Source organism: Lagopus leucura, unplaced genomic scaffold (genome assembly GCF_019238085.1).
Source record: "Lagopus leucura isolate 7727_CA_CO unplaced genomic scaffold, USGS_WTPT01 Super-Scaffold_100002, whole genome shotgun sequence".
In the NCBI taxonomy this organism is placed as follows: Eukaryota; Metazoa; Chordata; class Aves; order Galliformes; family Phasianidae; genus Lagopus; species Lagopus leucura.
In genome coordinates this window covers 1,013,620-1,035,949 of record NW_024962263.1, presented here as the reverse complement: position 1 = coordinate 1,035,949, position 22,330 = coordinate 1,013,620, and the positions used below count along the sequence as shown (strand labels likewise).

At 36.0% G+C, this 22,330-nt stretch overlaps 1 protein-coding gene across 1 annotated transcript in view; it reads right to left on the bottom strand.

The window, feature by feature from the left end:
• Nucleotides 1-307: 307 nt before the first annotated feature.
• The window catches only part of SLC9A3 (solute carrier family 9 member A3), a 58,468-nt gene continuing 36,445 nt past the window's right edge, over nucleotides 308-22,330 (bottom strand). Inside the window, exons 9-17 of the mRNA XM_042868843.1 lie at nucleotides 22,054-22,143; nucleotides 20,246-20,316; nucleotides 18,285-18,414; nucleotides 12,508-12,623; nucleotides 11,811-11,940; nucleotides 11,159-11,335; nucleotides 10,551-10,626; nucleotides 8,837-8,950; nucleotides 308-4,358 (exon numbers count right to left, since the gene is read on the bottom strand). Coding sequence (XP_042724777.1) covers nucleotides 3,781-4,358; nucleotides 8,837-8,950; nucleotides 10,551-10,626; nucleotides 11,159-11,335; nucleotides 11,811-11,940; nucleotides 12,508-12,623; nucleotides 18,285-18,414; nucleotides 20,246-20,316; nucleotides 22,054-22,143 — 1,482 coding nt within the window. The 3' untranslated portion in view covers nucleotides 308-3,780. The remainder of the gene's footprint in view (nucleotides 4,359-8,836; nucleotides 8,951-10,550; nucleotides 10,627-11,158; nucleotides 11,336-11,810; nucleotides 11,941-12,507; nucleotides 12,624-18,284; nucleotides 18,415-20,245; nucleotides 20,317-22,053; nucleotides 22,144-22,330) is intronic.

The window sequence follows — 22,330 nt, the reverse complement described above, 5'->3', positions numbered from 1 at the left end:
TCTTTCTTTCTTTCTTTCTTTCTTTCTTTCTTTCTTTCTTTCCCTCTCCCTCTCTCTCTCTCTCTCTCTTATTTTGATTAAGGGACAGAAATTCAAACAGCCCACTTACTCAGAACTCTTGTATGGAAAGTCTTCTCTAAATTCACTGAATAAATGAGTCTAGCCAAAGCAGTGTAATTCTACCAAAATGATACAGTTTATTGCCAAATTTTTCATTATGGTATGTTACTAAAACATTTCTATAAAGAAGCATTAGCAGAACAACTTGACTTACTTAAAAATATTTTTGCAATAAATTGACACCTCTTGGAAAGTACACAAAAATCTCCGAATAGCAGCACTCAAAGGAGTGACAATTTAAGGCACATGATCATTTTACAACCTTTTTAACATAAATCTCTGACTAGATCACATATTTGTAAAACATAATTACATACAATTAACTTCAGAGCTCAGAGAGGATTCAGCAGAAGTCACATACACTTTTTTTTAACGTTGCTAGGACATAGTGCAGCATAATGAATATCGTCAAAAATTATTCTGTACATGGAGAAAAATATATAGAAAAGACATCAAATATTCTTCATTTTTTCATTTACAACAAAGTGGGCAATAGTTACATGTTACTAGTAATTATGGAATACCCAACTTGACTTTCTCTGACAGAGCTTATCATACACACACAAAAAAATCTAAAGATATTTTTCAGCCAGGAAAGCTCAAGAGGAACTGAACTGGCCTCAGCAGAGGTGAACTGATTTATCGACTGATCACACCAAACTAATTAACTGCTATCTCATATGGTAAAAAAATAAACTGATACACATAGCCAGCTTTAAATCTATGTTACTCTGACAGAAATTAGTGGGCCTCAACTAACTAAAGTACATTGAAGAAGCAAGAAAATACTTGTACCATCAGGACTTGTTCAGAAATCTGGAAGTAAATAGAAAGAGTAAAGAAACAGTGTGAGATAGATAATGAAATCTTATAAATTGCTTTTCTTATATACCCGCATAAACATAGAGAGCAATTGCCATGGAAAAAAAATAAGGAATTATAATCTACTGTATTCTAGCTGGGAGTATTTTTTCCAGTGTGCAAACTGAAGGTATGAAACTTTTTTTTAAGGACATGAAACATTTCAAACTGAGAAACTTTGCCAATTAGAGCTCTGATATAGAGGCAATTATATGAGAAAATGTGTTCCAGAGTCCTAAGATCTTCATAAATAATGAAAATTATTCCAAGGATAAGTCTGTTCACTACCAGACTGAGCATTTTATCCTCTGTCTGTTGAACTGTGGCTACGCTGCCCTTTATAATACAGACAAGGCTTAAACAATTTGGAAGCCAGTAGAGAGCTAAGCAGTTTGTACATAATGCCTTTCCATTTCTCCTGTTGTCAAAAAATGGGCTATCATTTGTTTTGCAAAAACCTGCTATAATTCACAGCCTTCTCAAAAGCAAACAGAATCTTGCTGGCTCCTTACAGGAAATACTTCATTTACAAAGACTGTAGTGTTACTGATCCTCTTATTTATCATAAGAACATACAAGAACATGAAAATCTTGTAACTTTGGATTTAAAAAGTATATACGCTTGTGTGTGCAACACTTAACTGGTGAGAACTTGCATCTGCTGGTTAGGATTTACAAATGCTTTATTGAGGTAGCCTAGGATTACTCTAACAAGCATGCAGAAAACACAAGGCATAACATGTCTCTTCTTTTGATTGCATGACAGCAATGGCCTCTGTACCATAGCAATAAGAAAGGAAAGTCTTGTTCAAAGCCAACACCATGCTACCAACTTTGTTGTTGGTATTTCAGCATTATGATATGAGACTGGAAGTCAGATTTTGGCACATTGCACGTTCTAAGTGAAAATGTCTGAGATCAGTAATGACCCTGCTATGTGTCTGTGCCGATCACTAAAATTACAGGATATGTTCCAATTAGAACAGGATTGAAATGCTTTACCAAATAGTATATGTATATATATTCAGTTCAGAAAATGTGGTATTTACATCATGGAATTACAGAATTTACTGGAGCTTTTCAATTTTCAATTGAATCTGTGTCCAAGATGATCATGTACAGCTGTCTGTGGATTGATATCCAAGGACCAGCACTCCAAGTCTGCAAAAGCATAGGTTATGTAACTGGGTTTGTATATGACAATTGCCATTGCAGCTCTGCAATTTGAACTAGCCTAGCAGGCAATACTAGCAAAGAGCACAAAGATAGATAAAAGCTATGGGCCTGAATTTTCACATATTGCTTCACTCTTAGAGGACAAATCGGTAAATCTATGATTGGACATCTAACACAGAATCAGCCAGAGCCCACTTCAAAGTCTCAGTAGGTATAGGGAAACAACCACACATTTCCACAGATAAAATAAAATTTACCAAAGAAAGCTGCTGTTGAATCCAGCATTTAGTAATACAGATACTTCCCTGAAGCTGACATTCGCTTACATTCGCTCGCTTACATTCATGTGAAGTAGAAATAAGGTACACATTAGGATCAAGGAAGCGGTTAAACACTCATCTCCTATTAATGTCAAAGAACCTTTACAACTTATAACCACTGAAAATGTTGAGACCAAGTCTCAGGACTGGAGTCAATTAAGGGCAAAGCAGGCTGGCATGCAGTATCATACATGAATGAGAATTCTTAGAGTTTTCATTTTTATTTAGTTTTCATATAGGCTAGCTTTGATAATAGGAGTCTAATGCAATTTTATTGACTGTCATTTAACAGAGAAGTGGACAGGGGCTGAAGATAGAAAGTTCACAACACAAGCATACTGCCTTTATACAGTACTTTGAAACATGGACATCCTGAGTCATCGTGGCACTAACTCTTGTGTCAAAAATGGCATTGAGAGGCCATTATCCCAGAAAGTGCATTATACATAAATTAACAAGATAATCCAACGGAGTATTTGGAAGATGTCTTCCAAAGCAGCAGGACAAATGACAAATATTTACACTTCTGTGAGGCTATTTAAAATAGAGCAGCTTAATTAAGAATACAAAATTGCTTGTGGTTACATAAGATAAAATTATGAGCTAATTCTGGATATTCTTTCATTCCAATACCACTGAGTTGTGGAAATGATGATGAATGAAGGAAATGACCATCCAAGAGACCCGGACAAAATTTCAAAATGCAGGACTTATCCCTCCCTGCAAAGATTTCTGCCAGAATCAGTACCTCATGATTACTCAGTAACACACATATTCAGAGCAGTAAAATATTTTTTCTTTAGTTTGCACTTATGAAAGGCACTGATCCATTTCAGCTGGAGTAGAATTAGCAGGCAAGAGGCTAACCACTGACTTCTCCTACATTAATTTCATACAACATAAATACTGAACCCCACTAATGAGGCAAAAAATGCAGCCCATTTTTGTTATAAGTATTTACTGGGAATGTATGGCATAACAGATCATTTATATATTAAAAAAAAGAATACTTCTTGTTTTAGCCTTCCAAAAATAATGTTTTTTTTTGTAACAGTCTACACGAAAAAATAACAAGGAGGCATATTTTTCCTTCATTATGCACCCTTTTAATATGAACGTGGACTTAAAACTGTAAGTGCAACAGAAAACCTCCAGAATTTCTGACATCGTGGGATGCCGCTTCCTTTCCATCCCAAATTATTCTACAGTAGGCCCTGTGAACCAAGTGGTTTCTCTCAAATTTTACAGAAAACCTTTGTTCAAAGTATTCTCTCTCAGTTCTTCCTTTCAGGTAAGTCCTGGCTCACAACTGTGTTTCCTCTTGCTCCAAAGAATGTGGAGGGACATGGCAAGATGCTGGAAGAGATGCTAGTTTTTGAAGCTTCGGGTGTTGAAGAGGTTTTGGCTTGTGAAATGAACGTCGGCTTTGTACACGCCTGGCTGCAATGGATCTGTAATTTCCTTGTACATCAAGCAACATTTTCTTCTCCCTGGGCTCCTTCATGTAAGGGTCTTCCAACTCTTCAGGTATAAGTAGAGAATTCTCTTCTTGTGAATTCTCTGACTTGTAGCTAACTTCAGAACAATAACCAGAGTTTATCGTCTCTTTGTTATCCGTATCTGCATCTGTTTCCCAGAAAAGATCAGGTACACTTGGGTCACAAGAAGCTATGTATTCAGAGACAGTAGAAAGAGATATATTCCCTCTGTTTTCCAAGGAAGAATAGTTTTGTGTCCAAGGCATTTGAAGACAAGATGGAAAGAAGTGGAGGGGATTCTCTGAAGCACTTTCATTTTGGTTTAGTTGGTCAGATGTATAAGGAGGAAATTTGTCATCTGAAGAGGAGTATTCTGTCATTTCAACATCTTGGTCCATATCACCTAGAGAGCACAATTAAATAGAAACATTTGTACATACATATTTTGTATATTACTATTCTGGCTAATAGGCTTTTCTTTTGGCTATTTTTATGAGTGTCTTATTAAAATGAGTGGTTTAAGACCATTTTTGAGCTGGGGAACTGTACCTTGTTCCTGTTTCTATCTTGAATAACCTAAAATGAGCCTTTTGTCCTCGTTGAGAATCAGGCAAAACTGAGCTTAGTATTTGCAATGAATGCAGCCTGCTTCAACACTTAGGAGATGGAGTCATCATCAGGTTATTGTAGTGTATTTTTATCTTGAGACATTTATTCCTAATGCTTACCAAGGAAATCTTTTGAAAGAAATTGCGCTCTTTAAATAAAGAAACAGAATGTTTCACCAGAAAATCCAACTTATTCTTAACTGTCATCTATGATGCTTTTTGTTTAGACTATGTAGAGAATCTTCACATTCCCACATTTGGTTTCCAATTTACTTTGGTTTTTAAAATCTTCTAATTGAAATTTTAATAAAATTTTCCTATTAGGAGAATTTCATTAAGTATGTAATTGAGAGGACTGTTTCTGAGAATAACCAAAGTCCCAGATTACTTTCTCAGGAAACCTAACTTCCCAAAATACTTCTAAAGAAACACAGCACTCAAAGCCCACAAACCCTGATATTTTAAAGATACCTGCACAAAAACTCATACATAGCAGTTTCTAATAATACAGTCACTTATAATATGGCAATCGAAGTGAGAAAAAGAATAAAGGTTAGAAGTTAAATTTTGGAAAGTATTATGGTCAATAATTTATGACAAACTAAGTGGGAAAAAGGAGAGGAAGACTTCAATGTGCTAAGTGTCAAGGAGAAGTTTTCCTTGTAGAACACTGCTTGTTATTCAAGCTTTTAATTAGGATACCAGAATTTAATTCACAGCTCTTTAGTTAATCCAACATTTCTTTTAAAACACTATTTTAATAAAACAATCAATGATATGTTATATGAAACTGAATATTCAAACAAACTCATCCCTACAGGTTTCTCCATTAAAGTGATGTACTTTCTGTAATTACACTTGAACTAGCACACCTTCTGCAAGACATAAGCCAGAACAGAATAAAATCAGAACTTCTTTATTTTCCAAAGATTATTAAATTCTTTTCAAAACAAAATTATGCAATGTTCACTCCTATACTGAGATCTTTGTCTGAAAAAAGTTTCATCAATTAAGTACTTTCAACTTGCCACATTCCTTTATTTGTTGATGAACAGAATGCACTAGGTCACATGTTTGTGATCATGGATTCTACAAAAGCTAGACAACTGACCGTCACATTTCATTGCATAATCAGTGCCCTATGCTCTATTCAATTATGATGGTTGAACTGTGACCTGACCCACCTCATTTACTGCACTGACTCTGTAGATTGTAGAAATGAAGGCTGATTTTATGATGTGGAAAATTTTTATAGAGCAAGAATTAAAGGGCAACTGGGATATTTATATAAATCCAGAGTTAATTTATTTTTAAACCTCTAAGAAATTAGAGGCAATGTTATTTACTGTACCAAATTTAATTATTTACTGTGTCAAATGTTTTTCTGCTTTTAAAATAGGATATGGATTAAGAGAAATTTAGATCTCTAAGATCATCCAGTCCCACCATCCACCTATCACCAACATTTCCCACTGCACCACATCCCTCAGTACATCTAAATGTTTCTTGAACTCCTTAAGGGACAGTGACTCCACTGTTTCCCTGGGCAGCCCGTTCCAGTGCCTGACTGCTCTCTCAGAGAAGTGGCATTTGCTAATGTTCAACTTGAATCTCCCCTGGCACAACTGGAGGCCGTTCCCTCCAGTCCAATCACCAGTTACACAAGAGAAGAGGCTGATCTCCAGCTTACTACAGCTCCCTTCAGGTAGTTACAGAGAGCAATGAGGTCTCCCCTGAGTCTCCTCCAGACTGAACATTCCCAGCTCCTTCAGCTGCTCCTCATAAGCCCTGTGCTCCAGACCCCTCACCAGCTTTGTCGCCCTTCTCTAAACACGCTCCAGGGCCTCAATGTCTTTGTGGTGAGGCTTCCAAAACTGAATACAGTACTCAAGGTGTGGCCTCCCCAGAAAGAAGTACACAGGGATGACCACCTCCCTGCTCCTGCTGACAACACTATTTCTGATACAAGCTAGGATGCCACTGGCATTCTTGGCCACCTGAGCACACTGCTTTCTTATGTTGAGCCAAGCATTGGCCAATACCCTCAGGTCCATCTACACAGTATTCAAGCCACTCTGCCCCAAGCCTGTAGTGTTGTCTGAGGTTGCTCTGGCCAACCTGCAGGACCCGGCACTTGGTCTTGTTGAACTTCACCCCATTGACCTCAGCCCAGCTATCCTGCCTGTTCAAATCACTCGATGTTTCTACTGTACACCAAAATGTAATAGAGTCCAATGAGTTAAATGACTGATCTGACTTTTTCCAGGCAAAACGTATCTTTTGACATCAGCAGATAGATTGTTTTTATGTTGCTTCATCCTGTCTTTGCTTACGTGTGAAGACAGTCCTGACAGTGTTAGTTGAAAGAACAACTGTTTTTTTAAGAACTTGAATCAGAATTACATCATGTCAGGGAATTCAAATATGAGTTTTATCTTCTAGAGCTGACTAACCAAGAAAAATGAAGTCTCTTGAAACTGGATACAAAAACATTTGGATGTTAGGAAAAGTTCCTGCTTGGCATTTTAGAATTTACAAGACAAAACAAAGAGCAAGAACATTTTCTGCTCTAAAAATGGTACGGCTTTTGACCTCAAATAGATGGGCAAATCCTCAAATAGAAAGAAGTTTTGTTATTCAAACAGAAGGAAAAAGCCAGGAAATAAAGAGACACTGGGAGAAGAAAAATCAGAAAAATAATCTTGTCAGTACTCAGGCTTGATACTGATTGAGATTGATTAAAAACAAAGGTGATAATCTCTCTTAAAATATTACATATGTGTTGATTCTGGGAGAAAAGGTCTGGGTTGTTCCTCTGGGCCATCTGCTAGCAGGAAAGAATCTATTGATTTATTGCTGAGCCGGAACGGAGTGAGCCGTCTGAAGTTGTTTGGAGAATAAGGGATCTGCACTCGGGCCCTTTGTGACGGTACCACAGTATCTTCACTAGACAACCATGGTGAGAACTTCATGTAGATGCTTTGATCATCATCAGCTGAAAATACTGGGTTATCAATTCCTAAAAAAATTCACGAGTGACAAACACAGTTAATCAAAATGATTTCTTGGTGACACAGAAAGGTGCTTTGTAAAAGAGAAAAAAAAATAGGCAAAAAGACTATTATATAATCAAAGGTTGCTTTTTCTGGCTTGGTTATAGCTAGTTATTTTGGATTTTATTTTTTTTTATGTAGTGAAGAACTGTATAAAATATGCAGTTATGATTGAGATATCTGGAGAAAATAAATAAAATTGCTAAAAGAATAAACCAACTCATCCCCTAAGCAAAACAAATCAAAACATGAAATAGTTTCAGAAAAAAATCAGACCAAATCCATAAAAAAGAAGGAAAAGATGACCAAAAAATGCAAAAACATGAGCTGCACATCTCCATGAAGGAACAAGATGTGTGTGAGGGCACTGAAATAAGGCACTGAAGTAAAAAGAGCCTTTTAATATAAATACCTTTTAATATAATACCAGACAAAAATTGTAAAATCAGTCTAGGCCTGCATTTTGCTAGTCACTTACTTTTGGATTGATTTCAGTATGTCTTTATAAATATTCAAATGTGGAATTTGTCGCTGGGCAGTTAAAATATTGTATCACCCTGTTTGTCAAAAGAGTACAGACACGAAGATTTTTCTTCAGTGTATGAATGGCATTACATATGCTGATAATTCAGACACTAAAGTGCTAAAGAGATGCTAAACCTTAGCACCGTACAAATCACATCACATACTATCTCTTATATGTAGTGGTTTATTTTCAATATGGTATTTTGGAGCCTTCCGGGTCAGGAATTCAGGTCCAATGAATACTCCTAAATATCTGGAAATCTGCACTTTTCTGTGACTTCTGTAAGTCTGCAGGAAATTGAAGGACTTGTGAATTTAAGAAATACTGAATGAAAGAAGAAATATGGAAGATATCATTGCAAAGTTCTTTTATGCAAGTAGAAATCAATTGGCCTGGTGAGGTAGGACAACATTAACATTTTCTGTTGCTGATCTTATGGTTAGATCTTAGGGTTAGGCAGTCATTTTCACATCTCCTGTCAGTATTATCAATAGCAATAGCAAATTTGATGTTCTCCATAATTTCACATTGAAATTTGTTACCTTTGCCATAATTTTAAGCAAATATCAACCCTCAGAAAAGAGATCCAATCAAAACAAACAAACAAGCAAAAATACAGGCTAAACCTGCAGCATTTCTAGTAATTGTTTTTATATTTGAGTAAAAAAATTCTGCATGCAATTAATATTTTTACCAGCAGGGTTATCTGTGAAGTTTTGCTTGGTCACGTTAGCCAGAAAATCAACTCCTTTGCCTAGATGCAAAGTTTCATAATCATTATTTTCTTCTGCTTCAGAAAATTCCGAATCTGGAACAACAGCAATAAAAAACATAAGCCCAGTTTGATCGGAGATTTCTATCAGTTCTGATGAAAAAGTGAAAGAGCATTATGTCATATTATATTGGTACAGTCACCAAAGATTAACAGTTGTAGCGCTGGCATGACAGTGTGAATATATTTGCAAACTGCAGTTTGGGTACCAATTATTTTGAGAAAATCCGCAAGGCTTTCAGACTTTCACTGTTACCTGGTGTTATGATAGAGATTTCACATTCTGAATAGACTGTTGGCTAATAGAACTAGAAAGTATATTTTTCTGAGTCTGAAGGAAACAAACTTTCGATGCACGACTACTGGTGCTGTTATATTTTTTGTCTTACTTTCTCACATTTAGAGAAACGTAGTCCCTTAAAATAATTTGTTACTGATTTTTCATTATTAGAATCACAGAAACATACAATGACCTTGGGTTGAAAAGGACCACGATGATCATCTAGTTTCAATCCCCCTGCTACGTGCAGGATTGCCAACCACCAGACCAGGCTGCCCAGAGTCAGTTAGACAGAGGTTGACATTGGAATCCTGACTAATTTCAAAGCTGATGAGGTCACTGCTGCTTCTATCATCATCAGATCAGTTTTACATCACCTTCTAAACCACTTGTTAAGTATGTCCTCTGAAGAAGTCTTTCTTTTTTTCCAATAGATGCAATACATGCATCCAATACATGCAGAGTCCTTCAACAAGACAGCATTGAATGAACTAATTACAAGTCTTTGGAAAACACTTTCTATGCAAGGATGTTCTAGAATGTTATGTCTATTTCAGCCAGCATGTATTGCCCCTGCCAGTCAAAAAAGTAATGTTCAGAAGATGTCTTAGGTAGCATACATAAAGAAAAAACTTGGCTTGGATCTAAAGAGAAAAAATGACTCTCTCTGCTTTACTTCAGCTTTCTTTGAGATTAAGAGTGTGAATAAACATAAGAAAGACCACAAGTAAGGGTTAGTTCAGTGGGCTTTAAATCATATCTCAGTTTTTAAGTGGCACATTCTTATGAAGGATTAACCAGTACTCAAACTGACCTCTGACAGTTTTCCCTTCAAATCTGCCTTCTCTCCCCAAGTTCTAACTTCAACTCAGCTTCAACTCTGATTCAGACTCTTCTAAATAAATAGGCGTTAATTCAAAAAACATTTCCACTCTGACTGAACTTTGCATGGTATGGTGTCATGGATAGGCATACCTTACTTGATGAAAAGAAAAAATTTAGCAAAACTTGCTCTATGCAACTTATCTAAAAGTAAGCAGAAAGTTCAACTATGTTGCAGCTAGTGCATTGTTTTGTTTTCAGGATTTGAACAAGGTATTTTACAACTATGAGTAAGAACACTAATTCAAGTTTGATTTGTCATTCAACAGCCTGGGGAAAAGAATAAAAGAAAAAACAACTTCTTAATGTTCCGGATACTGTTTTAAGTATGGACTAGATCCCCACTCTCTGTTATAAGTTATGACTAGAAGTCCCTCTCTAATAGCTTCACCACTGCATATCATTAAATTTTTAAAGGGATTATTTACAGACAACGTAGCTGATGAAATACTACTGATCTAAAGGTCTTTTTACCTTTTTCCTTCAAAGTATAATCTTGTACAGGATTTTCTGAAGGTATTTTTCCATTTGGTATGACATTGCTGTTTCGCTGAAAGAAAAGAAACAAATTAAATGAACAAAAATGCTACCAACATCTTAGAGCTAAGACATTCTTTGAAATCACTGTTGAGCAGCGTTATCCTGATGTCTGTTGCAATCTTTTTTTGAGGTTCATTATTATTGTCATTAATTTGCTACTCTATACTGGTACAGGAAAAAGAAGGAACTTGGTCTTTTCATACGATGTAAGTTCCTGGATCATGCAAATTTTGTGAAATGATGAATGCTATGTCTGTCCTGGAAAAGCTCCCCACAGTGTTCTAGCATGGCTCCAAATCTGCTATTTCTCAAGCGATCAAAAAACTCTCAACCAAAAGAGTCCCAAAGCATGGAGAAAAGCAGTATATGAGAAGATGCCCCTTGATTCATAGTTCAATCTTTTCTTGCTTACACCCTTTAAGTTACTAAGTTCTATACGACAGAGATAGATGCAGGACATAGGAACCTTAAGAATCCTCCCTGCCCTCCCTTTGTTTTGTATACTAGGTGGCTACATCTGGGTCCTTGTGCAGATATTTTACCCTTTTTTGGCCCCGTTCTCTTTTGTGGATTTTATTCAGCTTCTTGGGATGATTTATTCCTAGTTTAGTGCTCTTGAAAGATTCTAAGCGCTTCCTCATTGTCCTGTGGAAAATCTCCTTGTCTTGTTTCTCATCTTCATTGTGCATGATCTCATGTCGACTGTACAGATGTTTGTGCTGTTATGAGGAAAGGAAGACAATATTCATTTATTTAGAAATAGAGCTGGAAGCCATATCAGTGCATTCAGCTTGTGTAATGAAAACAAAAACAACTCCTTAGAAGAATGAACCAAAGCAGAGTCTAAAGGCATTCTATTTTTTTTTCCCTCTTTCCTCGTGTAGGAGTGCATGATAGTCATTCAAAGTAAGCTTCTCTCTATAATGTCTAAACTACTTTGATCTATACAGCCCATTTATTCTTAACTTATATTGGACCTCGTTCTGTACTGTGTTAGCCCCACACTCACACTAGACCCTCTCTGTTAAAAAGGCCTGTAGGTGAGTGCGTGAGCATATACACAAAGCCTAACTCCCTCAAGAATGCAATTTGCAGTTAAGATCTTCCCTTCTGAGTTTTGCTTTCGTATTTTTGGTTTCTAATATCCTAATCTTTGGATTTTAAAACATACTAATGCAAGTCTTCTGCTCTCACCTCCTGCCTGGGCTTATATAGGTACTGTTGTAGGGTGTGATGTGCAACTGTGTCTTCTGTGTCCCGAATACTTTTCCTCCTCTGCTCTAAAGCTTGCATGTCAAGGCAAACCGGTCCAGCCTTTTCTCTCCTGAAGAAGAATAAAAAACAGAAACAATTTACAGATGAAGTTCATATAAGTAATAACTAAATAAATAAATGTCAAAATTGGTTGAATCAAAATATCTAATGCGAAAAATGAGGAAAGTGTTGATTTTGTCTTTCAGGAGGTTGTCAACATTTATTTCCCTATGTATATGGCAGGTGGGCTGTTGTGTGAATGAGACAGGAAAGAATTAAGGGAGCAGCAATTTTTTTCCTTGATTCTCCTCTAAAGTTTTCTGGAGCAGACACAGAAATGCTGTCTGGTTCTGTCTACAGCAATTGGTGAACAAAAGTCACAAGAAACAATTCTAATGTGGTACTCTGCTTACCAATCTTTACTTCAAAATTTGTTTGCAAAATGCAACAGAATAATGGTAATAATAGTATTTTATCATCTATTTTATGTGGGAGGAAGAGATTAATTGTAGTTCATAAAATTTGAATGAAGCCCCTGTAATTCGCGTTTTTCAGACACTGTAACCATCTTTTTTGCATTTCATCACACACAAGAAAACAAAACAAGCAGAAGACACAATCAGTACAAGTAACTTACAGTAAATAAGATACAGAACTTTCTACAGTACTTGGACGCGGGGTATTGAAATCCACATTGACCATGTTGTCTGTACTTGGAGAACGTATAAATGCTAAGGAACCTCTACGCTCTCCCTGGCCAAAGAAAGAAACAAGACACATTACAGCTGTAAACACGTGCAGTAAAATGTGGATTAAAAAATGCAGATCATATGCTGTATAATGCTGTTACATGCAAATGGCACAGGAAATAAAAGAGAAGTTGCATTTAGTAAATGATAACAAACTATTTTATTTTGTTTTGTTGTTAGGGTTTATTTAAATAAGTGACATCCCAGTGAAAAAAAGCTAAGTGAAAAAGGTTTCTGATCTTGTAAATCTGTTTTAGTGAGGTGAGTGATCTGTTAGGCCTAACCTGTTTGAAAACTATGCCCTTGTGCTTTTGCAGGCTAACTCCATCCTTCAGGGATGGACCTTTACTTTGTACCACCTTGCAACCCAAGCACATAGGCATATATGTGTAAAATTTTAGGACTCCAAACATCACTGCACTAACAGCAGTGTTTTCAAAGACATTGCACTATGTTTTCTATTTTCTGCCAGACTGGAAACAGCAGAAGTTACGTAGTGTATAAATCTACAAGACTACTTGTGGGTTATCTGGTGAAGAGGTGAGATACTAATAGAATCATAAAACCATGAAACGCCATGGGCAGGACTGCCAACCACTAAATCAGGCACTAGATCAGGTTGCCCCAGGGCCCCATCCAACCCGGCCTAGAACACTTCTAGGGACAGAGTATTCACTACTTCTATGAACAACTCATTCCAGCGCCTTTCAGATCTCTGACTGAAAAAATTCCCCCCAGTATATAACTTAAATTTTTTTAACATAAATTTTTTCTCTTTCAGTTTAAAACTCTTCTCCCTTGTTGTATCATTAACAGACACTGTGAAATGTCTGTCTTCACTCTGATTATAAGCTGCTTTTAAGTACTGGAAGGCTGCAGTGAGGTCTCTCTGGAGCCTTCTCTTTTCCAGGCTGAAAAAGCCCAGCTCTCTCAGCCTTTCCTCATAGGAGAGATGCTCCAGTCCTCTGATCCTCTTCATGGCCCTCCTCTGAATCCACTCCCACAGTTCTGTATCTATATTGCAAAGGTAAGCTTTGTAATCAGTTCTGAAACTGGCATTACAGAAGTGAGTTTCTGGGAAAGCTCAGATTTCTATCTTCATGGTTTTCCCTACCATTTGCACAGTCTTTTACTTAGGTGGAAGTTAACTGTTGAGAGACCATAGTTATGTAAACTGCTGTAGCAGAAACACATGTCATGGCCTAAAACAGGGATGGAGCACCTGGTGGGAACACAGGGCCAAACCAGGGCATACAATGTGCCTGAGTGACTGGAAGGGGTGGAACCAGGATCCACCCCCTACCAGACCTTATTTAAGGGTTGGCAGTGGAGGCAAGTGTATCTTGCCAGAGGTCTTCTGTAGGTAAGCAGCTTTTTTCCTTTGTGCCTGCAGCAGCTTGGGCTTACCATGACTTGCTGCAGCCTAGGACTCTGCTACCCTGCTGTCACTGCTATGTTTTCCATATCATTATAGCGTTACAACTGTAAACATCTATGGTTTATATCAGAGCAGAAAATCATGTATTAGATGATTAAATCATGTATTAACAATGTAGTAAAGAATACAATCTCCCTTATGCAATATTGAAAGAGATTTTATCTATTTTTTTCCATCTACGTTTCATTCACTTTACATTTTTTGTAGTCACAGAGAATAAGACAAACAAACATTTCCTTGTACTATGGTAGAGCTCACATACATGTTACACTAGAACAGATGTATCCATCTGCAAGCCAAGCCTGTCCTGAGGTTAATCCCCTGCCCCAACCTATCATGCTGGTGGTTCTGTGCCATTGAATGGCCTAGCCTTGCCCTCAGTAAGCACCCATCTTTCAGCAGTGGCCAACCAGTAGTGTACTGTTTACACTGTTTGAGCTGGAATTAGGACACTGGAGGGTGTAGAGCAATGCTAACTCAAGTTATGGTATATAATTTTATGCATTTTGATACATTTGCTAAATGCGGTCCTGTGAACAATGAAAGGTAAGCCTTGCTTACCTTGTTCATAAAGGAATTTGAGAATAGGTTTCAAGATCGTTGAAAAAACCATTAATTTTTGTTATATTTGTGACTCTATTTTCATTTGACATAAATACACTATCTGCAAATTTTCAAGAGGAATGTACATAGTTGCAAAATCAGATAGTCAACTCAAAAATCCAATCATGCATCTTCATTAGGCTTCCATAAGACCTAGATTGCCAGAGGAAGATATCCCTCACTTCACAATCATGCCTTATTCTTGTCATTGCTCTTTGGAAGTATGTATATTTGTGAATAACTGTTTTCAAGGATTAGGTATAGGAGTAAAATTTCATCAAAAATCTCTGACACACACCTTAAGAACTCATTAAGAATGGCAATTGCCTACAGGAAACCAGACTGATGTATTAGTTTCAAAAAACAAGCTCAAATATCCCCCTAGTCTTATGTTATTGTTGAAATTTTTGTGGTGTGTCTTATTGAATATATAGATATATATTAAAAAAAGTTTTGTTATTTATATACAATAGCTACATTTTATATGCAGCTCAAGACAATTCCTCTTCACTCAGTGCAGTCCAGGCAAGCCAAAGATTGGATGCCCATGCATTAAAGGCAACTGGCAGTGCCTGCCTTCACTCTCAGTGCCTGCACCCTTCTGACCTGGGGGCCCAGTGCTGTCATCTCTCTTGTGCTGCTGATAGCTGTGCCCCCACATGCACCGGCATTCTGCACTCTTTTATGCTATAACTGCAGAGGAAGAATAACTGCTTGCATTATGTGCTTGCAAGACATGAAGCCTGGTGAGACCCCCATCCTAATGATGACTTACAAGAAGGCTGCCCCACTTGCTGCTGGCCCCACTTCTCCATGCAGCACCTCACAACTCTTTACCATCTCACAGTGGTGAATTCATGCTGTGAGTCATGTGTTGACGGACAGCCTCCTGCAGCCTTCTCCTACAGTGCCTGTTGCCAGCCCTGCCTTTGGCTACTGGAAATGTAAATCATCACCACCAGGAATAAAAATATTTCCGTGTGCCACGCGTTTTTCACAAAGGTTCATTCTTTACAGGCTGTGTGACATACTTGGAGTCTATCTAGTTGTGAAACTGCAGTGTCTCAGTTTTGGGAAACTACATCTTGAAACATATGGTAGTATTAGTTGTCCCACAAAAGTTATCACTACATCACTAGAAGCAATAAGAAAGAATAACGTATCTTCTTTATAGTTACTAATGAAATTTACTTGGAGCTTCTCTGTGAAGAAGACAGATTTAAGAAATGTTAACAATATTTATTTCATATTTTTTTTATAATTTTATTTTCTCTTCTTTAATTAAAAAAAAAAAAACTAGAAAAAAATTGTTATTTATCTATATTAACTATGTTATGTATTTTACACAGCCCAAGGCAATTCCTCTCAGCTCAGTGGGGCCAAGTTAAGACAAAATGTTGGACACCCAGGAACTAGTATCTGTTGAACCAGTTCAGTAGTAGGTATAGTTTGACCCCTGTAGAAATTAAAGAGGGATTTAAAAAAAAAAAAAAAAAAAAAAAAAAAGCATCATCTCACTTGTTTTATTATGAGCATCTGACTTCTTTTAGAATGAAGTATAATGTTTCATAGATACCTTATATCATATCATCTGTGGAGGAATTTTAGCCAGAAGAAGACATGATCTGTTGTATCATTCCAAAAGGTCCTTTAGCCCTTCTTAGCACTGAAAAAAATGTGGTCATCACAGATAACTGAGCTGCTGTTTGCAGGATGAATCTGTAGAAGTCATACTAATGGTTTCATGAAATGTTTTGTGTTAAAAATAAATACATTTTTTGGAACTAGAAGTAATACTTCATGCTAGAAGTCTTACAGCTCCTTTGAAAAAGTTGTTGATATCTGATATCTAAATCCTTGTTGATCTTTTATACTTTTTCTTGTACATTAAGCAATGGTGATGCACTACCAGAACATAATGCTCTAGCGCTTTTTGCTCAGAGATTATCTGGAATCAGTGTATTTAGGGAAAAAACTCATCTTATCCGAGTCAGATGCCCACTGAAACATGAAGAGACTCATGCTTTTTTTTATTGAATAAATGCAGCGTAACAGCATGAATGAAACTTTTTGTAGAACCTGGAAAACTTTAAATTTCTTTGTTTGTTCTTAGCAGATGAGCAAACATTTGTAGTCTGCCTTCAAGACACAATCTACACAAATATTATTTGAATTCATCAAAAGACAGCCTCCTTGTATCATACCATATATTATGTACAATGAAAAAGGCCATTCTTCCGAACAGTGAATAATCTAACTTAATTTTACACTAGTGTATGCTGTTTATGACATTATTGGGTAAAGATTCTGCTGATAAATCTGCATAGCTTAGCAATCAGTACAGCCACTCACATCTGTTAAAGAAAAAAATGTAATGATCTACAAAACAGACTCAGCAGTGAATCTGAGCATGTGTATATGTTTACCATCCTCATCAACATCTAATTTTCTTCCTTAGAGGTGCGACCTAGGAAACATCTTGGGAAAGAAAATTTGTTCTCAAGCAGTCTGAAAACTTTATGGATAGTTTAAAAAACATAAATCTGAGAAAGTTGTTTATTTTGTGAAGTAATCCCCAATTTTCACACTAAAATAATTTCTGATTTTGATCTTGTTTTGCAAATTTGATATTTGAAATTCTGTAATTCATTGTAAGAAGTCTAACAGGCTGTAGTACATTCATCAAAAATGACATTATTATCAGTAGTGGGAGTGAAATAATTTATTTTAATTAATGGAACTAACTAGTCTGTTTCTCAGCTGTAAAATAAAAATAAAAAGAAAACAAAAGAAAAAAGTACATTTAGAGATTAAGGCTTTAGATCGATTATCACTTCAAAAATCACTTTTAAAAATTCCTGTTTAAAATTATCCTTTGCACCGTGTGAATGCTGCATACCTGTGTTGATCTAAACTAAGCCAGCCAACATAGTGATGAAGAAGATAAGGAATTTGTACATAATCTGTTAACATTGTTTTGGTTTGGGAATGATACTAAAGCAGAATGGCAGTAACCTTCTTCCATTTAGTAACTTCTGTACTTTACCCTGCAGGTCATAAGTTTTGTCATTGCATTTACTGTCATTCTAATCCTAATTTTTGAAATGTAGGTATTATTCTGCCATTGAAATAAACTGCTCTCTTGCTGATCTCTCTCTATAATAATAATGTGATCTTGCATAATAAGATAACACTAAAGTCAAATGTTCACACCATGTGGAAATGAGATTCTTCAAATCAGATTTATTGTCACATAGTCGGTATTCTATAGGGAAAAGACAATATTTTACCTGATCCATTTCTGATTGCAGTGTTTCTTGATGCAATGAATACTGATAAAAAAATTCTTCAGAAAAATTCAACAGAAAAATACACCAACAAATGTTTATCATACTCATCTTGGGGTTCGGGCATAGTACTGAGAACTATGGTTACCCAAATGGGTGGTAACAAGACTCATAACTCTTAAATTCCACTTAGATAAAACAAATGAAAAGTTTTGTGTTGTTTTTTTTTTTAAGACATCTCCTGCAAAATATCATCTTTAGATTACACTGTACATTAAACATAAAAAAAAAAAGAAAGAAAAACCAGAAAGGAAAAAAAGTAAGTACTTATAAGTACCTCAGCCACATAGCTAATTGCATCCTTCAAGTTGAGTTCATGGAAAACATTAAGGATTTGGTCTCTTGATTTTTGAGCAGATCTTCTCATCAGGAGTTTACTGAGGAATTTCCTATCAAAATTGGACCACCTGATAATTGAAACAAACTATGTTAAGGGCAGCAAGCAATTGTATTATATAATAATATATATATATATAATATATATATAATATATATATATAATTAAAAATAAAAAATATAATAATAATATAATTGTGCCTGAGCATTTGTAATTTATCAGAAAAGACTATTGTGTGAGCTAACAGCATTTAGTTAATGTCGAGCATAAAAATCTGAGGGTTTGTATTTTGAAGCTTTTCAAATAACAGCTAAAGAAAGGAAAAACCTGGTACAGCTAGTTATGCAGCTGTCACTAAGCATTTAATAGGTTCACTTAACAAATACTACTGCAGCAGCACAAGTGCTATGATTAAGGTATCCCATTTCATAGTCACTTTCTAGTCACTTTATATACTCTGGTAAATCATGCTACCTTCTTTTCCACTCATGATTATTTACTATTATACTTAAAATCTTCATTCTGAAAGTTCAAGTTTCTTTCCTTTATTGGAAGGAAAAGTACATTTCCACAGCTGTATTGTGGTAACCCAGACTAGAAAGCCGGTTTCCAACCATTGTACTACAAAAGCACAGAGAGAGGGCCTCATTTCATGCTGTTTGAGTGCTGTAGGAGATAGAAGTGGTACATGTTTGCTGTGATGTTCACTTCCAAGATCGTCTGATAGTAAGATATTTGTTATTTTGTGCTTATGTTCCAGAATTGATCATTATTCCTCTTCTCTAGTCAGAACATCTGAAAATCAGTTTCCAGGCTGTTACACCTGAGCATATTACTGAAAAAACTGGGATACTGCCATTTCTTTGAAGAAGTAATATTTCCATGTATATATAGCCTAGAAGAAGCAGACTGAACGTGGTCTCATTAAAAATATATTTCTGCACACTACTGAGAACCTACGCTAAGCTACTAAGAGAAGGCTTCTGTTACTCAAGCATATTACCTTCTGCCATATGAGAAGACAAACTGTAATCTGCCACTTTAAAAATGTTTAGTTCCACCTTTAAGTCAATATTTCAGACCTGATGATGTATTCCACTGCAGTGTAATATTCTGAAATTCTTTCCTAAAGTGTACGTTAAAGATTATCAAAAGAAAAAAAGATGTTCTATTTGGGATGCCTAGTGAGAATTCTTCACTGCATAAATGAACACCAGACAAAAGAAATATGTATTATTTCAATGTGTCATTGCAGATATTATGGAGGGATATATTATAAGATAAATTTCATGGCTTTCCTCCAAAAAAATGAAAAAAAATGAAACAGTGACAACTGTCTCTATGACTGGGTACAGTCAGGTGAGCGATTTTGCTTGTTCTCACAAGTAGCTAGATACAATCTAGCTCCAGCCTAGAAGCCGTTAACCTGCATGAGTATAATGCTAAACCTACACTGTTTTCAGCTTCTCAGCAAGACTTAGAGGAAAGTTCTGCAGATGATTAATGCAACTGAATGACTTTTAGACTGGAATTGACATGTTGAGTCAGAACATCAGCAAGTCACAACTATGAGTGTCTGCATCTATGTTATGACCTAAGTCCAGAGAGACAGTCTAACCCTAAATCACACTGTTAAAGAAGTCCAGATTTAACATCATTTTTTGACATTTGTTCATCTAGCTTATGGAAGCCTGCCCCTCTTAATGGTAGTTCTTCACATTCTTTTATGAGAATTGTGTCTGTACCATTCAAGTGAATAATTTTTCTTCTCTCAAGATGAGCAAACAATTGCAGTTATTTGCTGTCCCTACTTTCAGAGGCTTGCAGGCTTAAAAAAGTCATAATTTACATATAAAATTTCCTAGCAGTATTTCAAACTCTACAAGTTAGTTACTGCTTACTTGTCTCTCAGATAGTTATGTCCTATTTGTCCAGAGATGTCTTCTATAGCAGAAAGAATGTGATCAAAGGCCTAGAAAAGTAGAAGTGGAATTAGTATCACACACACATTAAAGGCATAATTATAAAATATCTGTATTTATGTCAGGTTAGACCAAGTAACTGTAGAAAATTTTTATTGTTGTCAAGCAGATTTTTTTCTTTCTTTACAGAAACTCTTACTACCATATGCCTTTCCTCGAAGGTCTGAGCCGTCTAACCACTCCTTTGCAAATTCACTGACTATTCATAATTTACGAATTAACTCAGCAAGAAGGTACTTAAGCCTTCATTTTATTGGCATTCAGTTTTAGGACTTATTATCAACTCATTTTACATCTCCATTTCTACCCTTTAATATAATGAATCATTATTAGCGTTGATGATTCAAGTTACTTGAAAGTATTTCCTAATACTTTTTTTCTTTTAGATTTTTCAGTATCTTCCCCCAGGGCAGAAGTAGAAGTCATTCCTTTAGTATCCAGAGCAAAATGTCATCGTTTATTTATTATCACATGGTTGATAACAATTCTGAGGACTGCAACTTTTGAGTCAAGACAAGGCAGCTGCAGCAGAATTTGATCTTTTTCTTTATATACTTGTTAACATTTTACTCTCTATTGAACTGATTACTACAGAATCTGCAGCATGCCACTTAAATAACCACGTGTGATATGAATTATTTCTGCACTTATTACTAGTTACTGTTTCAGGAGACATCTGACATAGAAATGGAGAAAATTACATTATAAATAAGGTGCCTCTCTCCTACTCTCTGGGAATGGATAATGCTCTCTTTAAAGGCTGCAGTTTATATTCCTCCAAGATGATGTGTGCTAGAATATAATGGTGAGTCAGTTAACAAAATAAAGTGTGAGGATTAACATTACTGTTCAGATTTTTCTGCTCAGTGACACACAAAGGTATATCCCATGTCAGATAGAATATGTGTCTGGAAAGAAACTACTGATTTTCAAATAGTAAAACATCAAGATTTTATTTCTGGATAAATACTATCTGTAAATGAAGCAACTTTTCTGCTGGATGCTAAAAACATATTTATTCAGTAGTCTTTAAAAAGATTCCTCAGAACTAAACCCTGTTCATTACCAAGTTGTTACTCCACTTCAGGTAACCTCCAGCTTGAAAGCAAACAGACTAGAAGATTCCACAAGTGGATATTAAAATGTTTGATGAAGACATAGTTGTGTAAATCTGCAGAGTTACGAACTAAACAAGATGTCTGACAGCCTGCTGTCTGAAATGTAAAAGATCCAAGGAGTCACGTTTCAAAATCTCTTCAAAGATTAAATAAATATGGATACATACGCCATTCAAAATGGGACTAAAAATATTACCATGAATCTGGGACTGTATGTCACATGCACACTGCAAAGCCTGCTTTCATTTCATGTCCATAAATATACAGTAATTAAGAAGGAAAAATAAACTTTCTTTCACATGCTTTGCCCTATCTACCTTCAGTCAAACATCTTCCTCTTTTAGATGAAGAGAAAGAATATTATTCCAGCTGTTTCCCCAGTTCCGTCAGCACCAGTGAATTTTCAAGCAAATGAACAGAAAAAACTTCTGCTGAGTATCCTTTCAATTTGGACTGGACTCAATCCAGTAACAAATTACAGCTAATGCAGTAATTCTTGATAAATTTGAAGGCTTTTGCTGTGTAAATATTTTTCTTTAACTATTTTCTCTCTTAACGCATTCTGTAAAAATTCAAATGATGCCACAATATTGTTTAAAAGTGTCTTACTCTTCCATGAAGTTTCTCATTGAGTTTTGGTTCTCTGTGTTCACTTTTCTTCACTTTCAGCCACTGTACCAAAGGCTTGATTGTCAATCCCTAGGCAATGAAACATAATAATAAATACTTAGGGTATTAGACTCTCCTCCAGCTGAACAGTGCTAAATAGAGTGGTTTTATACATGTTTATGTTGTTTGTCACACTTCCCTACTTGATCCCTCTCCCCATTAGAGCTAAAATAATGCAGTACCCACAGCTACTGTTACAAAGGCTTGAAAAGGCATC